At 36.1% G+C, this 26,419-nt stretch overlaps 1 protein-coding gene and 1 non-coding gene across 2 annotated transcripts in view; both read right to left on the minus strand.

Annotated features, from left to right (window-relative positions):
- CCDC158 (coiled-coil domain containing 158) overlaps positions 1–26,419 on the minus strand; it is a 100,683-nt gene that overhangs the window by 32,906 nt on the left and 41,358 nt on the right. The window contains exons 14-18 of the mRNA XM_032400573.1: positions 26,071–26,223; positions 23,860–23,972; positions 21,717–21,875; positions 20,673–20,765; positions 19,724–19,849 (exon numbers count right to left, since the gene is read on the minus strand). Of these exons, the coding sequence (XP_032256464.1) occupies positions 19,724–19,849; positions 20,673–20,765; positions 21,717–21,875; positions 23,860–23,972; positions 26,071–26,223 (644 nt within the window). The remainder of the gene's footprint in view (positions 1–19,723; positions 19,850–20,672; positions 20,766–21,716; positions 21,876–23,859; positions 23,973–26,070; positions 26,224–26,419) is intronic.
- On the minus strand, positions 25,312–25,418 carry LOC116630341. The gene has a single exon (XR_004298940.1). It is a non-coding gene; the product is annotated as a U6 spliceosomal RNA (small nuclear RNA).

Consider the following 26,419-nt stretch of genomic DNA (forward strand, 5'->3'; position numbering starts at 1 on the left):
GGAAAGAGACAAGAAGTCCTTCAACAGATGAATGGATAAAGAAGATGTGGTATATATATACACACAATGGAATATTATGCAGCCATCAAAAAAACCCGAAATCTTGCCATTTGCAATGACGTGGATGGAACTAGAGGGTATTATGCTAAGCGAAATAAGTCAATCAGAGAAATACAAGTATCATATGATCTCACTGATATGAAGAATTCTTAATCTCAGGAAACAAACTGAGGGTTGCTAGAGGGGTGGGGGTTGGGAAGGATGGGGTGGCTGGGTGATAGACATTGGGGAGGTTATGTGCTATGGTCAGCGCTATGAATTGTGTAAGACTGATGAATCACAGACCTGTACCCCTGAAACAAATAATACATTATATGTTAAGAAGAAAAAAAAAAGAAGAAGAAAGAAGGGAAAAATGAAGGGGGGCAAATCAGAGGGGGAGATGAACCATGAGAGACTATGGACTCTGAGAAACAAATGAGGGTTTTAGAGGGGAGGGGGTGGGGGATGGGTTAGCCTGGTGATGGGTATTAAGGAGGGCACGTATTGAATGGAGCACTGGGTGTTATAGACAAACAATGAATCATGGAACTCTACATCAAAAACTAATGATGTAATGTATGGTGACTAACAAAACATAATAAAATAAAATTAAAAAAAACTGCAAGGAGAAAAAGATGAATCCACAATTATAGCTGAAGACACTTCAATAACTCTATCAACAAGGGACAAATTCAGCAGGCAGAAAATCAGTAAGGACACAGCCGAACTTAACAACACTCTCAATCAATTGGAATAATTGACATCTATAGACTACTTCATCCAAAAACAGCTGAACACATATTCTTAAGTTTATATGGAACATTCCTCAAGATAGACCACATTTTGGGCCATAAGTACATATTAACAATTTTTAAAGAATAAAAATCATACAATATCTACTCTAGGAATACAGTAGAATTGAACCTGAAACAACAAAAAGATAGTTGGAAAATTCCTAAATAATTGGAGATAAAACAGCACACTCCTAAATAACACATGGACCAAAGAAGAAATCTCAAGAGTAATTTAAAAATATTTGACACAATGAAAATGAAAATACAACTTACCAAAATTTGTAGCATGTAGCAAAAGTAGTGCTTAGAAGGGAATTTATAACATTGAATGCACATATTAGAAAAAAAGATCTAAAACTAATAATCCAAATGTCTTGCAAATTCTCTTCTTGCAAAGATGAGCAAATTAAATCCAAAGTAAGCAAATAAAATAAGTGATAAAAATTAGAGCAGAAATCAATGGAATTAAAAATAGGAAATCAACAGAGAAAATCAATAACCCAAAAGATAATTCTTTGAAAAGATCAGTAAAATCAATAAACCTCGTACCAGGCTAACTTAGAAAAAAAGAGAGAATATACAAATTACTAATATCAAAAATGAAAGAGGGGACATCACTGCAAATCCCAAGAATATTAAAAAGATAAAGACTAGTATTTCTTTATAGGAGCTAATCTAGGATCATGTGTTGCATGTAGTGGTCACATCTCTAGTCTTTTTTCATTCTGGAAGAGTGCAGCATAGGTGGGGTGGCCTTTCACTGACTAATTTATCCTCACTCCTCTGTGCCAGGGGTGTTGGAAAAGGCAGAGACTGACCACAACCAAACTCCATCCTGCCAGACACACAAAATGAGTAAGTGCTTGAGTGTGTGTAGAGAGAAGCTTGGAAGTGATGTCATGCTTTTTTTTTTTTAAGATTTTATTTATTTGGCAGAGAGAGAGAGAGAGCACAAGCAGGGGAAGTGGGGGAGGGGGAAGCAGGTTCCCCACTGAGCAGGGAGCCCAATGTGGGGCTCAATCCCAGAACCCCAGGATCATGACCCGAGCCAAAGGCAGACGCTTAACCATGGAGCCACCCCCGTGCCCCTGATGTCATGCTTTTATTTTCTTTTATTTTTAACATAAAAGTTTTAAAGCAGACTGTAAAAATTGAAATATGTTAAACCACTCACTCTTTGCTTAATTCCTCCTAGATAGAATGTTCACAAGAAAACGTTGTCTCCTTCCCAAAATGGTTCTAAGAATACCTCTCTTAGGTTAGATTTAACAATCTATCTCTTAGATCATGTTTTCAAATCTGATTGATCTCCAAGTAAATCTGTTAAGGAGCCTGTTCTTAGATTAAATTTTAAATAGGCAGACACAGAATACAACTGTCCCTATTGCGTTAGATATGAGTTTTAAATAAGTATAAAAAAATTCTAATCGGACTCTGCCTCAAGAAAGAAAAAAAAAGTAATATTATTAACAATTCTATGCCCATGAATTTGATAACATAGACGAAATAGACCAATTCCATAAGAAGAAACAGACAATCTGAATATCCTTAAATCTATTAAAGAAACTAAATCAATAATTAATAACCTTTCAAAACAGAAAGAACCAGGCCCAAATGAGTTCACTGGTAAACTCTACCAAACATTTAAGGAAGAAATTATACCAATTCTCTACAATCTCTTCTAGAAAATAGCTGTACAGGGAATACTTACTTGCTCATTCTGTGAGGCTAGTACCCTATGACCAAAACCAAAAACATTACAAGAAAAGAAAACTAAAGACCAATATCTCTCATGAACATATATAGAAAAATACTCAACAAAAAATTAGCATATACAATTCAACAATTTATTTAAAAAGTTACATAACAAAATCAAGGAGGATTTATCCCAAGTAATCAAAGCTAGTTCAACATTCAAAAATTAGTTAATTATAAGATTATATTGAAAACTTATAACCACATAAAAACATGCACACAGATGCTTAAAGGGCCTTATAACACAGGCTAAAGAAAAAAAAAAATCACATGATCCTATCAATAAATGCAGAAAAAGCATTTGACGAAATCCAACAACAATTTATCATAAAAATTCTCAGCAAACTAGGGATAGAGGAGGAACTTCCTCATTGGTAAAGAGTATCTACAAAAACCCTATAGCTAACATCATACTTTTTCTTTTTTTAAAAAAAAAGTAGGTTCCACAACCAGCATGGAGCCCAATGCAGGACTTGAACTCATGACCCTGAGATCAAGACCAAAGCTGATATCAAGAGTCAGATACTTAACCGACTGAGCCCCTTAGGTGCCACATCATACTTAATGGTAAGAAACTAGATGCTTTCCTGCTGAAATCAAAAACAAGGCAAGAATGTCCCCTCTCACCACTTATATTCAAAATCATCCCAGGGGCACCTGGGTGGCTCAGTTGGTTGAGCGTCTGCCTTAGGCTTGGGACATGATCCCAGAGTCCTGGGATCCAGCCCCATGTCCAGCTCCTTGCTCAGCAGGGAATCTGATTCTCCTTCTCCCTCTGCCCCCCTCCCCCGCTTGTGTGCTCTCTCTCTCTCTCTCAAATAAATAAGATCTTTAAAAAATAATCATCCCAGAAGTCATAGCTATTCAAAAAGAAAAAAAAAAGGTGCACAGATGTGCAAAGGAAGAATTAAAACTGTCTTTCTTCACAAATGACATGATTCTTTATGTAGAAAATCTCAAAGAATCAACAATAACAACAAAACTCCTAAAACAAATAAGAGATGATTGCAAGATGGCAGTATACAAGATTAACATACAAAAGTCAATTGCTTTCCTACATATCAGCAATGAACAACTGGAATTTAAAAATTAAAAACACAATACCATTTACATTAGTACCAAAAATATAAAATACTTAGGTATAAACCTAACAAAATATGTACAAGATTTATATGAGCAACACTATAAAATTCAGACATAAGAAATCAAAGAGGATCTAAATAAATGGAGAGAGATTCCATACTCATGGATAAGAAGACTCACTATGTTAAGATGTCAGTTCTTCCCAATCAGATTTATGAATTTAAAGCAATCCCAATCAAAATTCCAGTAATTTTTAAATTTTGTGGATACTGACAAGTTGATTCTAAAGTTTATATGGAAAGTCAAAAAACCCAGAATAGCAAACACAATATTGATGGAGAACAAAGTTGGAGAATTGACAACACCATGCAAAACTGTATGTCAAGATATGTCAGATCTTACCATGATAAGAGTGGCACTGGTGAAAGAATAAACAAATAATCAATGGAACAGGATAAAGAGCCAGAAATAGTCACATACAAATATAGTCAACTGATCTTTAACAAAACAGCAAAGGCAACTCAATGGAGAAAGGACGGTATTTTCAACAGATGGTGGTGGTATTTTCAACAAATAGTGCGACAACTGGACATCCACATGCAAAAAAAATGAATGTAGATGCAGACCTTACATCTGGATGCATATGGGAGCTTTATTCATAACTGCCAAATCTTAGAAGCAATCAAGATGTCCTTTAATAGGTGTATGGATAAACAAACTGTGGTGCATCCATACTATGAAATATTATTCAGTGACAAAAAGAAAGTAGCTATTAATTCATGACAAGACATGGAATTTTGCAAGCATAATACTAAGTGATAGAAGCCAATCTGAAAAGACTACAATCTTAAATGATTATTATGCGACATTCTGGAAAAGGCAAAACTATGGAGAAAGTAAAAAGATCACTGGTTGCCAGGGGTGCAGAGGGAGTAATGATTAGGTGAAAAACAAGGCAATTTAGGGTGGTAAAACTACTCTTTATGATACTGTAATGGTGGATACATGTGATTATACATTTGTCAAAACCCATAGAATGTACAACACAAGGGGTAAACTACAATATAAACGATAGACTTTAGTTAATAATAATGTATCAATATTGGCTCATCCTTTGTAATAAATGTACCATAGTAATGAAAGATGTTAACGGTATGGGAGACTGTAGGGTGGGGGCAAAGGGAGTCTATGGAAGCTCTCTATAGCTTCTGCTCAATTTTTCTGTAAATCTAAAACTACTTTAGAAATATCGAGGCCATTCATTTAAAAAGAAAAAAGAGATGTGGGCTTTGGAAGCAAAAACAACAAAAAATCGTGTCAATTCATACATTTATCAGCAGGGTATGACACAAGAGTGGCTATTATGCCACAACCTTCCCATTACTCCACTTTACCATTTTATATGCAAAATTGGTAGTTTGTTTTTGCTTTTATATGTCATTATTATTTGTTTATAAATGAATTTGCACATTTTTTCATGTTTATTGGACACTGGCATTTCTTTATTTATGAATTTTGTATCTACAAAATTTGTATCTTCAGTATACTTTTCTTTTAGAGTATATATTGTTTTCTTCCAAATATGTAAAAACTCTTTATATGATAGATAGTAGCCTTTTATCTATTCAAAATATTTTTTAGTTTGTGATTTCCTTTTAGTTTTGTTTATGGTGGTTTGTGATTTTTGTAAGTCATAGTCAGTATTAGTTTTATTTAGTCAAAATTATCAATCTTTTGTACATCTTGCCATACTTACATTGATTCATTTTTAATACACTACTATTTAATTCATACGGAAATATTTTTATTTACAATGTGAGTGAAGTACTTCTTAAAATTAGAAAATAGCTGGGAACATTGTGTATGTATGACTCTTTTCTGGCTGGTAAAGAAATAACTAAACTTAGTGCCTCCTGAAGTTACCGGACCCCACTAAAGAATCGTGCTCTCCCCCCATTCCAACCTTTTGACCCTTAGGATACACATTAAGGCTATTTCTAGAGGATATACATTTTTCAGGTTGAAGCTTCCACAAGCTTTTGGTTTCAAGGGAAGAATATAAGTTTATACTCTTCAGTTAAACTTAAGGTTTATTTTGTGATTGGGTTAGTTTCCTATTACATTTTGACTCTGAAATCACTTTAAGTTAGACCTGTTGCCAAAATGACTCCTAAATTATATCTCTAATGCACCTCCATCTTCCCCAAATATGGTTCTCTCTAATGGCCTTGAGTCCATTACAGGCAAATGTATGAGTTATGATGTAAGATAAGTAATGTCTAAGGAGACTATGTGCTTCTCAACTGGTCCTATCTCCATTCTCCAAAGATAGAAGATAAATGGAAAAGCTAAAAATAAAAGCTTGATCTCATTCAGTTTGAATTAGACTATTCTATTTTGAGAATGTCTGACCAAGTCTATCTCTTATACTTGTATTTCTGTTAGAAGACTATAATAAAAGTGGAATATGAATATACTACTTAGAATATAAATATATTATTTACATTGTATACTGAGAATGGGTGAGTAGGGAACAAGACAAACATAAAGTGTTGCTAAAAATCTTGCCCACATTGTGGATACTTTGGTGGCAAAGATCAAACATAGCTAATACACATTACATATAGTACATGTGCATGGATTCTGATATATAAATAAAACAAATTATATTATCCTGAAAATATTTTATTTTTATATGCAAAATGGCCTTTATCTGAAACATTAAAAGTCTTATGTAAAGATACCAAATACATGTGTGTTTTTGTATGTATGTGTGTACGTATATATGCATGTATGAAATGCAATATTAATTCAGGCAGATAATCTATTTACATCATCAACTATTTAAATTTTTTTTATAAACAGCATTCAGCAGTGTATTGTGGAGAAGCAGTACAGAATAATGGTTAAGAACACAGGATCTAGACGCAGGCTGCCTTGGTTAAATCTTGGCATAACTGTGTTTTTGGCATGTGAACTCTATGTAAGTCACTTAGCTTTTCCAAGCCTCAGTTTCTTCATCTGTAAAATATGTATGGTAAACAGCACTTACTTTATGTGGACAGTTGTGAGGAATAAATCAGATAATCTACAGAAAGTACTTTGAGCAGTACCTGGTGTTCAGTATATAACAGCTATCATTAGAATTACTGAACAGGCAGACTAGAATTTAGCAAGATAAATGAAAGGCCAATGCAGAACAATGCAAATGGTAATATTCCACTTCTGAACATGATACTTCGATTTATTTCTACTCTATCTACTCTACCCAACTGAAAGGACACTAAAGGAATTAATAAAGATAAAGAGGAAAAAAGAGATAACATTAGATGAGTAAGGATAATGAAATTTTAGGAGATGGAAAGCAAATGCATAATTTGTAACTGATTAAGCAGAACAAAGAAAGCTGAAAAGTAGCTGCACAGAAGCAGCCAACAAGAAGCGAGCTGCTCTGCATGAGAGCATTCCAAAAAGGCTCAGGAACTGGAGGCTTCCTGTATTTATGAAGGCCAAGATAGGAGAAAGAGTGGCAAAATGGGAGGATTGGCTAAAAGTCTATGGCAGAAGCTGTTAGAAACCCAGATGCTCTCCCCACATAGTCAGGTAATCACTCATTCTTTTTCCCTAGATGAATTTAGAGGCTTAATTTCTGCATGAGGTTGAACCACAGGACTTTAGGCTCCAAAGGGATATGTGGCATAGCAAGAGTAAGGCTGCGAACTGAAAACATGAGCATTAAGTGAGATTGTATAGCTAGACAGGCACCCCAGACTCCCCACCCGACTCACCTCCCAGAATACTGGCAGGTGAATTACACCTATAAGTCAGTAATAAGAGAATCCTTCTTTAGGAGAACTCACAGGACCAAGAAAAAAGACCTCCAAGTAATTTTTGGGTACCTCAACCAATACCTAACCATCTACCGGTTGACAAATCCTGTCAACCTTACAAAGACCTTTTAAGCAGCTTTTTAGGGCCTCAATCTTAAATATGAATGAAGAGCCAATGACCACTAAACATCGAAGGAAAATCTTTAACATGAATGACAGATATCAAAACAAACAGAAAAAATGAATTTGAAAAAACATCAATGATTCAGGTGACAGGAAAAACTGAAGTTATTATCTTTAAACAGAAATGAGAAAGTATTGTATCACAAAATAACATAAAACTATATAAAGAGAAAAGGGCTCCTGGAAATTAAAAAAAAAAAAAATATATATATATATATATGATATCAGAAAAAAATTTCAACTGATGTTTAGAAGACAGAGTTGAGGAAATTTCCTAAAAGGTGGGAATAAAAGATGAGGAGATGAACACGGAAGTCAGAATTCAAGATAACCAGAGAGGTCCAACTCTCTAGTTAGGTGACTAACAGGAATTCGAAAAAGAGAGAACTGAGAAAAATGGAGGGAGAAAATGATCAAATAAATGATACAAGAAAATTTCTGAGAACAAAAGAATGCAAGAGCCTGCTAAGTACCAGCACAATGAAAAGAAAAAGACCTCCAGCAGGGATCATCTTGAAATGAATCTATGAGGGATAAAGAAAAGACCCTACAAACTTTAAGAAAAAGAACAAAAACAAGTCACAGGCAAAGACCCTGGAGTCAAAATGACACTACAGCAACAAAATTTTGAGTATCAATCACATGGTATTTTCAGACATGCAAAGTTTTAAAACACTTAAAGGATGAAATACACCCTTTCATAGTTAGCCTCTGCATCATATGCTCCACCAAAAGAAAGAAAGAAACCAAGAAAGGAAATTAAAACTAAAAAACAGAAAAAAGGTGAAGGGAATTCTCTGGATTGTGACAGAAGGTAAATCCAAGAAGGCAACTACGTGGCAAGCCTAGAGAGCGAACATTCCAGATCAGAACAGGAACAGAACAGGAGGTCTCTAAAAGGATGATGCATAACACATGAATATATGAACAAGGAATTGATAAAATATCTGTTTACTCTGCTCATACTAAAAGGAATTTTACAGTCATTTTTCAGAGAATGTTTGAGGGATAATTAGTTCTAGATATCTAGAAAACAAACCAAAATAAAACAAGATAATTATTAAATTTAAGGGCAAAAAGGAAATATAGTCACAGTTCACTGTACAGTTCAGTTAGAGAACAATATTTACATTGTCAGTAATCCGAACAATGCAACTTAACCAAATGTATGATATGATTATATAAGGGGGAATATGCAGCGAAAAGAAAGGTGTATATGTGTGCATGTATGTGTGGTTAAAAGAGAGGTAAATTTTTATATTCTATAGTATAGATTTATAGTTAATATCTAAAACTGTATGGGCAAAGAGTAACAGTAGAAGAGTTCTTTTTCCAGTAATGGTAGAACAACCTTTCTGTTCAGAAATTCAGTAGAAGAGTATACACATAAAATTTTTAAGTCTGCCTGACATTAGAGAGCTATCAACATAGTAAAGAATATGGGCCAAAGTCTGGAACAAAAGAATCCAGACAAGGGAGGCATTTAAAGCCATTTTCTCTAGAAGTATTCATCAATTCTAAAAGAACTAGCTGAGAGGCTGGGAAGATGAGATCAGCTTTTGGCAGAATCAAGACGCTAGAGGGATAAAAACTGGAACTCTGGCCAAGAGGTGGAAGATAAAGCAACTGCTAAACCTCAGGCTTCGCGATAAGAGCCTTAGACTGAATCATCTCAATCCTCAAATGAATTAAGGTGATGTGGGATTGTTAGTGCTTTTACTTTAGCTACCAGCCAGAAGCTAATGTAAATCCTCTGTGAAGGAAAAATAATGTCACCTAGAAACCAAAATTATCTAATTTTTCATAGTCAATGTCCAGAACTCAATTATCTAGAAAGAGAGCAAACAAAAAATGGGCTAAAGACCTTAACAGGCACTTCAACCAAAGAAGATATATAGATGTCAAATAAGCATATAAAAAGATGTTCCAGAGCATATGCCATTAGAAAGATGTCAATCAAAACAAGATACTATTATGCTCCTATTAGAATGGCCCAAATCCAGAACACAGACAACACCAAATACTGGCCAGGATGTGGAGCATCAGGAACTCTCATTTATTGCTGGTGGAAATGCAAAATGGTGCAGCCACTGTGGAATACAGTTCAGCAGTTTCTTACAAAACTAAACATACTATTATCATATGACCAGTAATCATGCTCCTTGATACCCAAAGGAGCTGAAAACGTAGGTCCACATAAAAATCTGCACATGAATGTCTACAGGAGCTTTATTCATAATTACAAAAACTTGGAAGCAACCAAGATGCTCTTCAGTAGGTGAATGAATAAACAAACTGTGGTACATCCAGACAATGGAATATTACTCAGCATTAAGATGAGCTATCAAGCCATGGAAAGACATGGAGGAAACTTCAGTGCATATTATTGAGTGAAAGAAGTCAATCTTAAACAGCTTCATACTGTATGATTCCAACTATATGACATTCTGGAAAAGGCAAAACTGTGGAGACAGTAAAAAGATCAGTGGTTGCCGGTGTGGAGGTGCGTGGGAGGGATAAATAAGAAGAGCTTGGGTTTTGAGGGCAGTAAAAATACTTCATATAACAATGGATATTATGTCATTATACATTTGTCCAAATCCATAAAATACACAACACCATGAGTGAACCTCAACATAAACCATGGACTTTGAGTAATGATATCATGTCAGTGTAGATCCATCCTTGGTAGCAAACACCATTCCAGTGAGAGATGTTGATAATGCGGAGGCTGTACACAAGTGGGGAAATCTCTCTGTACCTTTCTCTCAATTTTGTTGTGAACCTAAAACTACTCTTAAAAAAAAAAAAAAGTATGGGAAAAAAAAGAAAGCAAAAAGACTGGACAACGTGACTGAAAACTGAGAGAAACAATGGTCACAGGCCCATAGGGGATTCAGATAATGGAGTTACACATACCAATTAAAAAAGAATAATGTTTTAATTGTACCAGAAGGAAATAAGAGAATGGGACAGAAATAATAATTGAGAAGGTAAGGGATAAAAATTTTCTAAAATTAATGAAAGATATCAATCCAGACATCTACTAAGATCAGTGAACCTCAAGAAAGATAAAAAGAAAGACCACACCTAGGCACATCACAGTCAAATTGCTATAAACTGAAACAATGAGAAAGTCTTAAAAGTGGTCAGAGAGGGGCGCCTGGGTGGCTCAGTTGGTTAAGTGTCTGACTCTTGATTTTGGCTCAGGTCATGATCTCAGGGTTGTGGGATTGAGCCCCAGGTCTTGCTACAAGCTCAGTGCTGAATCTGCTTGTCCCTCACCCTCTGCTCCTCCCCCTGCTTGCACTCTCTCTCTCTCTCATATAAATAAGCAAAATCTTAAAAAAAAAAAAAGTGGTTAGAGAAAAAATTACCTCCAAAAGAGCAATAGGAAGACTTAAAACTGACTTACCAGTAGAAACAATAGAATCCAGAATACAATGTTCTACAATGAATTCAGTTCATTCACCCGTTAGACAAATATTTATTGAGTATCTACTGTATGCTAGACACTGTTGTAGGTACTTTGGGATGACATCAATCAACAAAACGAAGAATGTATGTTACTTTTATTGTATAAAATGATATCGTAAACATTTTTAAGAGAAGAAATTGTACAAAGCATGCTTGACAGTCTGTTTAGGAAATATAGTTCATTTCTGCTGTTAGAATTATTTAAAATTTTGATTCAATAGACATGACTGGTACTTTCTCAGTGATGAATGAGATTCTTTATAATCAAGTAGAGTTTATTTTTGCACAAATAGACAGATCTCCTAGGCTGGCTTTTGGGTAATAACAAGTCGTGTAATTTTAGAGCTGATGTTTCTAGATGACCCTAGATGTCATCTAGTCCAGACTCTTCATTAGAGATGAAAAGAGCAAGGCACAATATATTTGGCTTTCCAAGGTCAGAAAAGTAGTGAGAGACACACCAATGACTTCTGATTATTTTGGGAGGGTGGTTTAATTTAATTTTATCAATGTAACATGTGCATAATTTTAAAGATAATTGTATAACACTTAAAACCAAAAAGCAGCAGTCTCTTGCTCTTTCTCTGCCCACCTCCAAGTTCCAGTCTCCAGAGAGAACTATGTTTAACGTCTAATATTATCATTCTGTTGTTTGATCGGATGTTTTATTATTTATTGTGTGACAGCTTGTTCAGTGCACATATCTGAAGTGTGTGAGAGAAGTCCTTTCCCCTCTTAGTCATTTCACAGTACATGCCTTCATTTAAAAGCACAGGTGGGATAACCACAGATCACTGGTGAACCTCTTGATATACTGTTAACTAATGAAATTGATTTTTATGTTATTTATGGAGTAAATTTTATTTCTTTGGAGTTGGGGCTGAATATTGGTTGCAGGGGGATTAGTGGTTCCATAAATATATATCTTCAGAGGAGACAAAGCCTGAATTTTTCATTGCACATGTTTTCCCCTGAGCTTTAAAGTATAAAAAATTAAAACTAAAATTTTCCAAAGTCTCTAAAGTTTTAACTAAAGGGAATAAAAACATGTTATGATTACTAAAATTTTATGATTATAAATAAATTCACATTCATGAAGAAACAATATACAGCAAATCATTTTCATCTTGGTAGAATATTAAATATACCACTAATTTGCCTTTGGCATTTGAAGTGATGCTTATTTTAGCCATCTCAACATTCGCTTTGTAATCTGGAAATGCTTGTGATGGAAAGCACTGAATATAAGACTATTAAATAATGTACTTTACAATTATTATTGGTGGGTTGGAAGATGGCGGTGGAGTAGGAGGATCCTAGGCTTGCCTCATCCCACAAATACAAGATAACTATCAAATCATCCTAAATACCCCAGAAATTGACCTGAAGACTGGCAGAACAAATTCCACAACTAAAGGTAGAGAAGAGGCCACATTGAAAAAAGCAGAAAATCTAGAGACATGGTTTAAGAGACAAATGGATCCTGGCCACAGCAGGAGGGAGGGAAAAGGGTGAGAGACAGACTAACACAAAGGGGAGTGCACAGGTAAAATGAATCCCCATAGCAATTGGCTTGGAAAGCAAAAGGGGCAGAATTTTGTGACTTCTAGCAACTAGTGGGGCTTAAAGTCTGGAGTTTTAAAGATCAGTGGGCTTGGCTGGGCTAGAGACCAGAGGGCACTGCACTGCTCTTGGAGAGAAGGCAGGCAAACCACCTGTGGACACACAGAATGGAAACAGTGGTCTGAAGAACACCTGGGCCACACAGTGGGGATGTCATCTGCTCATCTTAAGAGTGTGTCCCAGAGACAGCATTCACAGAGAGGACCCTCTGGGAATAAAGGAACTGGTTGGTGCCATTTCCTTTCCCTACCCCTCAACATAAGCACAGGGCCACCTGTGGGAACCAGCTCAGCACCAACACTTGCTACCTAACTTGCTTACACCAAGCCCTATCACCCTCCCCTCCACATTCCAGTGTAACCACCTCTCCTAGTCACGCTTGCCTCAATTCCAGTGTGGTGGGAAACCTCCCCCAGAAGACCAACCCAAAACACTACTCACACAGTGTCTCCAAACATGGGAGTTTTGTGGACCCTTGGTTCCAGCAGTGGTGGCAACAGGTCTCATTTCACAAATAGACCAGAGCACACCTAGTTAAAACTCGCCACATTCACATTAGACCAAACATTATCCACAACAGGAAAAAAGAACCTCTGCAGATGACTGGCCTGAAGGATAAAGTGGCCGGGACAAAACAGCAGAGCACACACAGCACACACTGAAGATACTTCGGGAAGCACCAGGACCTGGGGGAGTGGGGATACTACAAGGCAGGGCATTACAGGGACCTCTTCTTCATAAGGCCATTACCCTCAAGAACATGAGACATAGCTGACTTTCCTAATGTACAGAAATAGGCACAGAGACTTAGACAAAATGAGAAGACAGACAAATTTATCCCAAATGAAAGAACAGGACAAGACTTATCCAAAGATCTAAGCGAAACAGATACGTCTCATGCCTGATGGAGTATTTAAAGCAATGATCATAAGGATACTCACTGGACTTGAGACAAGAGTGGAAGACGTGAGTGAGACTCTTAACCCAGAAATAAGGAATAACACACCAGAGATAAAAGGTATAATAAACAAAATGAGAAACACCCTTAATGGAATGAACAGCAGGGTGGAAGAAGCAAAGGAAAGAATAAGTGACCTAGAAGACAGAGTAATGGAAAGTAATCAAGTTGAACAAAAGAGAGAAAAAATAATTATGTAAAATGAGAATAGACTTAGGGAACTCAGCAACTGCATCAAATGTAATAACATTCATATTATAGGAGTCCTAGAAGAAGGAGACAGAGAAAAGGGACAGAAAATTTATTTGAAGAAATAATAGCTGAAAACTTCCCTAATCTTGGGAAAGAGATATCCAGAGCCAGGAGGCACAGAGAACTCCCATAAAAATTAACAAAAGCAGATCCACACCAAGACATACTGTAATTAAACTGACAATACAGTAATAAAAGGAAAAATCTTAAAAGCAGCAAGACAAAAGTAGTCCTTAACTTACAAGGGAAAACCCGTAAAGCTAGCTGGACATTTCTCAACAGAAACTTGGCAAGCCAGAAGGGAGTGGCATGATATATTCAAAGTGCTGAATGGGAAAAATGTGGAGCCAAGAATACTCTATCCAGCAAGGCTATCATTCAGAATAGAGGAGAGATAAAGAGTTTCCCAGACACACAAAAACTAAAGTAGTTCATGAGCAGCAAACTAGTCTTGCAAGAAATATTAAAGGGGGCTCTTTGAGTGGGAAGAAGAGACCAAAAATAACAGTATAACGGTAGGAAACACAAAAGCAGTAAAAATGAATATTTCTGTAGAAAACCATTCATAGGACTCACAAAATAAAAGGATGTAAAATATAAAAACATACACCTAAAATATGGGGAGGAGGGGAATAAAGAATGGGTTCAAACTTAAACCACCATCAACTTAATATAGACTGTTATATGCAGAAGACGTTATATACAAACCTGATGGTAACTGTGTACCAAAAAATACTAATAAATATGCAAAGAATAAAGAGAAACAAATCCAAAATATTACTAAAGAAAACCAGCAAACCATGAAAGAAAGACAAGAAAGAATCAGAGAAAATCTTCAGGAACAACCACAAAACAAATAATAAAATGATAATAAATACATATCTACCAATAATTACTTTGAATGTAAATGGACTAAGTGCTCCAAACAAAAGACAAGGTGACAGAATGGATTAAAAAAACAAGACCTATCTATATGCTGCCTACAAGAGACTCATTTTAGACCTAAAGACACCCGCAGATTGAAAAGTGAGGGTATGGAGAAATACTTACCATGCAAGTGGATGTCAAAAGAAAGCTGGAGTAGCAATACTTATTATCAGACAAAACAAATTTCATTCATTCATTCATTCATTCATTCATTCATTCATATATTAGAGAGAGAGAGAGAAAGCAAGCATGAATGAGGGGGAGGGGCAGAGGGAAAAGGAGAGAGAGAATCCCAAGCAGGCTCCATGCCCAGCATGGAGTACGACGTGGGGTCCAACCCCATGACCCTGAGATCATGACCCAAGCTGAAATCAAGAGTCAGACACTCAACTGTCTGAGCCACCCAGGCGCCCTGGAAAAAATGGACTTTAAAACAAAGACTATAACAAGAGACAAAGGACACTATATAATAATAAAGGGGACAATCCAACAAGAAGATTTAACAATTGTAAATATTTATGCACCCAACATAGAAGCAGCCAAATACATAAAACAGTTAATAACAAACATAAAGGAACTAACCGATTAGTAGAGGACTTTAACACCCCATTTACATCAATAGACAGATCATTCAAACAGAAATCAACAAGGAAACAATGGTTTTGAATGACACACTGGAACAGATGGATTTAACAGATATATTCAGAACATTTCATCCTAAAATAGCAGAATACACATTCTTTTCAAGTGCACATGGAACATTCTTCAGAATAGATTACATATTAGGCCTCAAAACAAGCCTCAACAAATTCAAGAAGACTGAAGTCATACCATGCACATTTTCTGACCACAACACTATGAAACTAGAAGTCAACCACAAGAAAAAATCTGGAAAGACCACAAACACATGGAGGTTAAATAACATGCTACTAAACAATGACTGGGTCAACCAGGAAATCAAAGAAGAAATAAAGAAGTATATGGAAACAAAATGAAAATGAAAACACAATGGTCCAAAACCCTTTGGGATGCAGCAAAAGCAGTTCTAAGAGGGAAGTTTATAGCAATACAGGCCTACCACAAGGAGCAAGAAAAATTCAAACAAACAACTTCATTTTACACCTAGAGGAGCTAGAAAAAGAACAACAAACAAAGCCTAAAGCCAGAAAGAAGGAAAAAAAAAAAATAAAGATTAGAGCAGAAACAAATGATATAGAAACTAAAAAAAACAATAGAGCAGATCAATGAAAAACCAGGAGCTGGTTCTTTGAAAAAAAAAAAAAGATTAAAACTGAAAAACCTCTAGCCAGACTTATCAAGAAAAAAAGAGAAAGGACTTGGGCGCCTGGGTGGCTCAGTTGGTTAAGCAACTGCCTTCGGCTCAGGTCATGATTCTGGAGTCCCGGGATCGAGTCCCACGTCGGGCTCCCTGCTCAGCGGGGGGTCTGCTTCTCCCTCTGACCCTTCCCCTCTCATGCTCTCTGTCTCCCATTCTCTCTCTCAGATAAATAAATAAAATCTTTAAAAAAAAAAAAAAAAAAAAAGAGAAAGGACTCAAATAATTAAATCACAAATGAGAGAGGAGAAATAACAACCAACACCACGGAAATACAAACAATTATAAGAGAATATTATGAAAAACTATATGCCAACAAATTGGACAACATAGAAGAAATGGATAAATCCCTAGAAATATATAATCTACCAGAACTGTAACAGGAAGAAATAGAAAATTTGAACAAACTGATAACCAGCAAAGAAATTAAATCAGTAATCAAAAAACTCCCAACAAATAAAAGCCCAGGACCAGATGCTTCACAGGTGAATTCTACCAAACATTTAAAGAAAAGTTAATCAAACTTTTTTGATTAACTACTTCTCAAACTACTCCAAAAAATAGAAAAGGAAAACTTCCAAATTCATCCTATGAGGCCAGCATTACCCTGATACCAAAGCCTTCTCAAACTACTCCAAAAAATAGAAAAGGAAAACTTCCAAATTCATTCTATGAGGCCAGCATTACCCTGATACCAAAGCCAGATAAATACATCACTAAAAAAGAGAACTACAGGCCAATATCCCTGAGGAACATAGATGCAAAAGTCCTCAACAAAATACTAGCAAACCAAATCCAACAATACATTAAAAAAATCATTCACCATGATCAAGTAGGATTTATTCCTGGGTTGCCAGGGTAGTTGAACATTCACAAATCAATAACCACAATACATCATATCAATAAGAGAAAGGATGAGAACCATACAATCATTTAAAAAATGTAAGAAAAGCATTTGACAAAGTACAATATGCCTTCATGATAAAAACCCTCAATACAGTAGATTTAGAGGGAACATACCTCAACATAATAAAGGCTGTAGATGAAAGACCCAGAATTAACATCATCCTTAATGGGGAAAAACTGAGTGCTTTTCTTCTATGGTTAGGAACAAGACAAGGACATCTACTCTCACCACTTTTATTCAACATAGTATTGGAAGTCTTTGACTTCCACAGCAACCAGACAGCAAAAAGAAATAAAAGGCCTCCAAATCAGTAAGAAGGAAGTACAACTTTGACCATTTGCAGATATAATACTATATAGAGAAAACCTGAAAGATTTCACCAAAAGACTGCTAGAATTGACAAGTGAATTCAGTAAATTTTCAGGATACAAAAATCAATGCTCAGAAATCTGTTGCATTTCTAAACACCAATAATGAAGCTGCAGAAAATGAAATTAAGAAAACAATCTCATTTACAGTTGCACCAAAAATAATAAGATACCTAGGAATAAACCTAACCAAAGAGGTGAAAGGAACTTTTGCTCTGAAAACTATAAAATACTGATGAAAGAAATTGAAGACAACACAAAGAAATAGAAAGAAATTCCATGCTCATGATTGGAAGAACAAATACTATTAAAATATCTGTACTACCCAAAGCAGTCTACACATTTAATGCAATCCCTTTCAAAATACCAACAGCATTTTTTTTCACAGAACTAGAACAAACAATCCTAAAATTTGTATGGAACCACAAAACCCCAAATAGTCAAAGCAATCTTGAAAAAGAAAAGCTGGAGGCATCGTAATTCTGGCATTCATGTTATATTACAAAGCTGTTGTGATCAAAACAGTATGGTATTGGGACAAAAATAGGCACATAGATCAATGGAACAGAATAGAAAGCCCAGAAATAAACCCACAACTATATGGTCAATTAATCTTCGACAAAGCAGGAAAGAATATCCAGTGGGAAAAAGACAGTCTCTTCAACCAGTGGTGTTGGGAAAACTGAACAGCAGCATACAAAAGAAAGAAACTGGACCACTTTCTTATACCATACACAAAAATAAACACAAAATGGATTAAAGACCTAAATGTGAGAGCTGAAGCCATAAAAATCCTAGAAGAGAACATAGGCAGTAACTTCTTTAACATCAGCCGAAGCAACTTTTTCTAGATATGTCTCCTGAGGCAAGGGAAACAAAAGCAAAGATAAATTATCAGGACTACATCAAAATAAAAAGCTTCTGAACAGCGAAGGAAACAATCAACAAAACTAAAAGGCAACCTACTGAGTGGGAGAAGATATTTGCAAATGACATATCTAATAAAGGGTTAGTGTCCAAAATATATAAAGAACTTATACAACTCAACACCCCAAAACCAAATAATCCAATGAAAAAACAGGCAGAAGACATGAACAGGTATTTCTCCAAAGAAGACGTCCAAATGGCCAACAGACACATGAAAAAATGCCTAACATCACTCATCATCAGGGAAATATAAATCAAAACTACGAGATATCACCTCACACCTGTCAGAATGGCTAAAATCAATCAACACAAGAAACAACAGGCGTTGGTGAGGATATGGAGAAAAAGGAACACTTATACACAGCTGGTAGGAATGCAAACTGCTGCAGCCACTGTGGAAAACAGCATGGAGGTTCCTCAAAAAGTTAAAAATAGAACTACCTTATTATCCAGCAATTGCACTATTAGGTATTTACCTAAAGAATACAAGAGCACTAATTCAAAGGGATACATGCACCCCTATGTTTATAGCAGCATTATTTACAATAGCCAAGAAATGGAAGCAGCCCAGATGGCCATCGATTGATGTATGGATAAAGAAGTTATATATATATATACACACACACACACACACACACAATGGGATATGACTCAGCCACAAAAAGAATGAAATCTTGCCATTTGCAACGATATGGATGGAGCTAGACTATAATGCTAAGTGAAAATCAGTCAGAGAAAGACAAATACCATATGATTTCACTCCTATGTGCAATTTAAGAAACAAAATAAATGAGCAAAGGGAAAAAAAGAGAGACAGAGAAATCAAGAAACAAACCCTTAACTATAGAGAACAAACTGATGGCTACCAGGGTGGAGGGGGTGGAGATGGGTTAAATAGGTGATGGGGATTAAGGAGGTCACTTGTGATGAGCACCAGGTGATGTATGGAAGTGCTGAATCACTATATTGTACACCTGAAACTAATAGAACACTGTATGTTAACACACTGGAATTAAAATGAAAACTTAAAAAAACCCAATTATTGTTAACATTAATCCCACTGACTATTTCATCTGTCTTCCCCAGAGGAAACACCAAATAGTGAAGTAAACATTTTCACTCATCTGGTCTGTATAAATCTAAAATCTAGTAATTGAAAATGTCATAACTACAGATGTATTTTTCAATGAAGTTCTTCTCAATTTAAAATTATTTGCATATTAGGTCATTTGCCTCAGGGATTATGAGACTAGTTGCTTACATGAGACAGGAAGCTGGCTGTGGACTGGGATGACGGTACGTTAGAATGAGAACGCACAGCTGAGGATGGCTGTAAAAGGCGAGGCTTCACAGAAGTATTTGAGGTGTATCCAGGGCCCTGAAGTTCCTAGAAAGCAATACAGATGGAAGCAAAAACAATTGTTGACCTACACCTAGAATTGTGAAATCAAGTGTATTTTGCAAAAATAATCTCAGTCTCAGGTGCTGAACATCTACAAGGTCAGAAACCTAAGTATCAAGCGAGATGCTTCTAAGTTACTCTTTGAAGATGAAGCATATGCTTAGGGAGATGCCTTCACACTGCTAACTGTAAAAAGCATTTGAGGCATGAAAACACCTTGGATGGTGGGCCAGTAAACTGGTTCCTAGTTTTTGCCAGACTCCACGGTAGTTCTGGCTAACTACTGAGAAAGATCCTCTACAACTATGAGTGCTCTAGCCTGTGAAAGTATCTATTACTAAGACTTTAATGAATGTCTGAAGCTTTAAAATATACTTGCAACATAGACATATATTTCAATGGAAAATGTACCGTTTTTAAAGAACACATGTTTCTGTCTTGCAGATTAAATCATTTTTGCTATTCTCCAAACAAGCTACACACGCTTGCATGTCGGGGCTTTACACTTGCTTGACCCACTTCTGTACATAAAGTTCTTCTTTCAGGTAGCCTCAAGGCATTCCTGAAGAAGGCATTTGCCTCTCTTATTATAAACTTAATACAGAGTATGGTGCTTCAATTTGTTACCATAGCAAAAGGATAGGTATAGAATGTAAGGATGTTTATACAGATTCTGTAATTGCTAGTGTCAGATAATGTTGAAAGTACACTTGAATGTATCTAAGGCACAGGAAGAAAATATATAAGTATATTAAAGAATGGCATTATTTTTTGCTTAAACTATGATGAAAAAAAAAAAAGACCTCACTTTTACATCCAAAGTGTGTTGAAGTTTTAGGCGCACAGATTCTTGTTCCTGACGCTGTATGATATCTTGACATTCTGCAAACTGCAAAGATGCCTACGATCAAGCAACCACATGTGGTTTACCCTCCATTCTCTATACAATTTTATTAATCTATAAATACCAAGTTGCCATCTCTTCAAGGGAACTTCCCCCACTCTTAGCACACTAACTTGTATTTATCTATTAATTTATTTTATTCAGTAAACTTAGAACAATTGGAGGCCATCTTTATTCTCTGTGTCCCCAGCATCTACACAGCATTTAGTACGTGAAGGGCATTCAAGAGAATGAAGAAGCTAAGGATGAAATGAGCAAATAGCTTTAGCAATATAAGAAAAATATACAGAGAAATAACAACTGAAATTCATTGAATCAATATCTCATGTTTTAAAATCAAAGTTGACATAGGAGGGATCACAGGTCATTTTACCTAACCATAAAGGCTCTGATTTCTTAAGAATCAAGGACTAGTCTGGGTACATTTTTAGCCTTCCAGAGTTCTCAGGTGACAAGAAAGATTTATTCCTCTATGATAAATGGCAATTACAAATCCAGGGTCATTAATCCTTCTCATTCTTTAAGCTGTGTTTTCTGCCTGCATTTTCTGGACCCCAACAAATGTCAGACAGTAGAATTATGCTATCATTTTATTGATATCATTAACAGACTGTATTCTACCTAGTGTCCAAGTCATTCTGTGGCAGTAAGTTAGACTGGAGACATTTTAATTTATTCAGTCCACTAAGGTCATCAGGAGCATCTTACATCTCATATCTTACCGCTCCTATGACTGTATTAGCCTGAAAAAGAGAATTTTGTAAAATGTATGCATTATAACTATGTTTTAAAGCTTAGAAGAGCCTTCTCCATAGGATGCGGTTTTTCCTTGTGCCAGGTGATTGTGATGTAATAGAGATTTGGTTCCTATCAACATTGAGCTTTTATTCAGAACAAGTCTACTTCATAGCTATTTAGCTGATAATTACACATTTGGTTAATAACTACCTTATCAAGAGCTACTTCCATATTAGCAACCTTTTCTTTCAAACGGCGTTCCTGGGATCTCAGGACCTCCAGCTCTCCAGCCATCTTGTTTTTTTCTGTTGCAACCGTACTCAGTTCCTGGCTCAATTTATTCTTCTCTTCTTTTAGAAAATGCTTTTCCTATAATTATAGAGGAAAAAATATCAGAAATAATATGCTGACATAGATGCTCAGATGTGATGGAAATATGAAACTTTATAAAGACCTGAACTATAGTTTAATTCATATGCCATTTAATTGCATTTGAGTTGGAGCTGGGAGCTATTAGAATTGTTACCACGTACTCTTTTATTTTTATCACTACTGGTATTATTACTTCTTCTTAGGCTTATTAAATCTTTGATAAAACCTACAAAACATGTAATAACTATGCTGCATAAAAAGAGACGGCATTATGGTGAATTGAGACTGAGTAATGATACACTAAATTTTATTGTAATTTGTTTAAAATGACAAAAGAGATTTAAAGAAGATGGCTTTATTTGAAAGCTTTGTGGGCTTCTATTTTGTTTCAAGGTTGAATATTCATTTCATAAATGCCTACTGCAGACCCTAAAAAGATGGGACACACAGTTCCTGCCCTCAAGGCCCAGTGATAAGAATGAGCTTATTGATATACTTCTGGAGAGTCTTCGGTATTCAACAAAATTTCATTAAAATTTGTTCACGTTCCTTTAAAAAAGCATCATGAGATAGGGAGACAAAAAGAAATGCATAGTAGTCAAGTTACCTCAACTTACTGAGTCTGTATTTCTTTATATATTTCTTTCTTCAAGAAAATGTTTAATGTAAAAAAGGTAGATGGTATTGCCACTGTAATAAACCTTTTGGATGGAAATAATTGTTTTTTCTGATTAGTTAGACAGAAAGGGCTTCAGAAAGAAAGATTAATTTTACAAGTTGTCTCCTTTCTGTTTGAAGGGGATGTCCATGGGTTTTGATGAATCCCTTCCTCTGGGTGGGGACGGGCACCTGTGATGACAGCAGGCAGTGACCTCTTATGCCCTAAGATTCCCCAGGGAGGACAAGGATAAGCACTGCTTTACGTCCCAAATGGGCAAATAATGGGAGAAGAAAAAGAAAAAAACAAATTTAGGATAAGAGAAAAGGAGGGAAGAAAAAAATAGGAAAGAACCCCAAAACGGAAATAACTAAGTCCCTATGACGAGGGGTCTGCACAAACACACGCCTTTGTCCATATCGGGACTGTTTAGCCTCACTCTAAAGGCTGTCAGCAGCTCCTGTGGGGCATGGGGAAAGCAGTTAACTTGAGCTGCACCTGTCTTCTACGCAAGCTCGTTACTGCCTCACCTCCGTTACAGTCAGTTCTGATGTAACTTCTTTTGAAAATTGTTCCAAAGTGACTGATGTGTCAGGGAACGTCTGAGCACAAAACCGATTTCACACTTGTTATGTACAGTTCATTTATACTAAGTCAACACAAAACTGCACCCAGCTAAACAGAGCTGTGTAGGAATACACAAAAAGCATACATGCACACTCTTCAAACACCCATCTACCGCTACCTCAGTTTACCTTGTTTTAGGAGTCACATCCACGCACATCTGGTATTACAGAAAACCCCCCTTCTGCCCCCTTATAATACCTCACAAGCCGCAACCCTCTGATGCACACTTCCACAAGCAAACTTCAGGTCTTTTTCAAGTTAAAGGACCATATTTATTGTAGTATTTATGTATTCTTCACCATTTAACATGTGACATGTGTAAAACTGCTACCATTTTCATTCCGTTCCTATTTTTTGTATGTCACTGATGAAATCTGTTAGTGGGGTGCTCCTGATCCCACTGTTCTTAGCACCCCCGGGGCTTGTACTGCAGTTTGGCAGAGCACAGTGACTTTAAGAACACATACGTCACATAAAATCATCTCCTGTCTCTACCAGGAACGTCCTTTTGCCCATTTTCTGCATTTAAAATACTAGCTCTTTCAAGATCCTACTCAAATGTTCCTTCAGGAGCTTTTCCCTCATTCTCTTGGTCAGAAATAACCTCATGTCTCTGTTGTACTTTGTAACTCCTCTGTCTTCTCCTATTAAAGAGTGAACAGATTGGCTTCCTCCACTCTGAGGACAGGTACTCACCTTATTTGCATTGGTCATTGCCTCTTCCAAAAACTGTATCTTGCTCTGAAGGGCATCTATTTGACCTCTTTTAGCTGTGATTTGCTTTTGCATCCCCATTGCCACTTTCATAGCTGGGGGAAAAAAAGGAAGTAAACTGCCTTAGTTTTTAAGATTTCTAAATTTTGAGAGGCTACTATAAATTGATGGTTAAACATTATGAGAGGGCGACAAGATTCTCCAAGGCACTTGGACAGTTTCAAGAGAGTGATCATGGAGAAAGGTCTTCAGATTTCACAATATTGGGATATAACAATTTTCAGCAATTACTCAGAGATGTTGAGCTGAGATTGATGTTTTGATTTCCTTCCTATTGGTATTAATTTCATTGACTATCATAATTTGCCCTATCTCCCATGGTTATAGAATACTGATCAAATTCATACTTACCCATATAGAAAACATATACATAAACATAGTCATATAATGAAAAACATATGTAATATTTTTACTAAAATAATTTTCTAGAAATTCATATTTAAAATACCAAAGACATCTCTTATTTGTTTATATGATATCCTATAAACATGTCATAAGTGACTGTGTAAGACATCTATTATTAAGTGATCTTTTTTAAAGATTCCAGTGATACCACAAACCATTCGGTTTTTATTCCCATGGTTATTGCATGTGTTTGGCACTCACTACTATTTCAATAGTCATTTTTGGCAGCATAAGCATATATATGGAATTATTTTAGTAAAACTAGTGATGGAATGAGAATGTTCAAAGCAGGTAGGAGGCACCGAATACTTCAGACATGGCAGGCCATTGAAAAGATCTATGAAGCTCACCCTTGCTTGGAAATTCAAAGCCAGAGACCCAATGTTGTTTCCCACAGGTAGCTGAGGAAAGAGATCTGAAAATGCCATGGCTTTGAGTCAGATCCAAATAGCGCTTAGAGGTTAAAAAGAGAAAATGTACTATTCTTTAGAAACAAACTATCAGAGAGGATGAAAGGTCTGACTTCTTGCTAACAAGATTCAGTTCCTCTAGCTAAGCTGTCAAAACAGGGCTGATTAGGCAGAGCACAGGGCTTTATTAACAGAGCGACAGTCCGACATCATTCGCTCACCAGTCATCTCATTCAAGCACTCAGAAGAACTCTGGTCTCATTAAGTGCATCATGGCTGGCCTTCAAAGCTTATTTTCTTAAATCTCTTTTATTTTAAGATAATTTTAATTAATAAAAATAAGCATTTGAATGCAAACACAGGTTTACCTAGTTAATTTAATCACTGTAATGTGACTGGGGCTGTGGTCGGAATGCCTGGAGGGCACTGAGGAAAGGACTCTCTCTGGTGGTGGGGGGAGGGAACAGACCCCAAATGGGCCTCCTGAGTGACCTCTCCAAACCCCACCATTTTCTTGGTGTTAACCAGCAAAGAAAGAGCTGAACCTGCAAGAACTGCACAAAATACAGAATGCTTCAAGAATCTGTGTGTGGCCTTTGGACAGGGGCCACAATAATCTTCTCTGAATGGTTCCAATTTTAGTACATGTGCTGCTGAAGCAGGCACAGAAATAAATCTTCTGACATTAAAAAATATTGAGAAATAAAAAAATATAGACTTTACTTAGATTAATATTTATTCTTATAGTCAGCTAATATAGCCATACCAACAACAATATGAATAATATAAAACAGCAGATAACCTTCTCTGTCAGAATTAATATGGGCAGCAAGGGACAAAGGGAACAGGTCTAAGTGGTGACAAGGGACCACTCATCCTGGCAGTTGAATTCCCAGGGCTTCATCCCATTTTTATCGCAGAGAAAGAATCAGGAACTGACAACCACAAATTTATAGTTTGTGTGGATAACGAACATGTGAAAAATAAGGGAAAATCACTGGTAATTTGTATTTTTATCAACACTTCCTTAAGAATAATTAATTGGCACTTACAGACATTGAGATCTGTTAGAAATTACTGAAACAGCCACAGGAAAAACTCAGATACTTTAGGGATTATATTAAGCACATGGCATTTTCCCTAAAATCCCTGAGTAGAACGACTGCTATCTAACACCTGTCATTGGTGCCTATCACTGTGTATCTCTCACATCGGGTGGCACCTGAGAGAGGTGGCAGGCGATGTATCCAGGTTTGTGTTTTAATAAGTCTAGACCAATGGAATTAAAAACAGACGAATGAAATCCAGCAAAGCATACCATGACCATCGGATCCTTCCATTGACTTTAATGTATTTCTTGTTTGTTCAAGTTCAGACTGTGCAGATTTTAATTGCATTTTCAGTTTATTTGTAGTAGCTTCCATTTCTTCAGTTTTGTTTCGAAAATTCCTTTTTAAGACTTCATAGTCCTCTGTACCATGTGATAATAATAGATGGTTACTTTTGTCTATCTTGTTGTATGAAGTGTATTTTATTTGTAATTAATGATCACAGAATTTCAGAGCTGGAAGAGACTTCATTTATCTACATCATCATCTGTTATAGAAATTAGATGTACAGTCACATTTTACTCCCCTTTTACTCTTCACTGATTTTTTCCAGCCAGT

The sequence above is a fragment of the Phoca vitulina genome, unplaced genomic scaffold (genome assembly GCF_004348235.1).
Source record: "Phoca vitulina isolate PV1807 unplaced genomic scaffold, GSC_HSeal_1.0 scaffold3, whole genome shotgun sequence".
NCBI classification, from domain to species: Eukaryota; Metazoa; Chordata; class Mammalia; order Carnivora; family Phocidae; genus Phoca; species Phoca vitulina.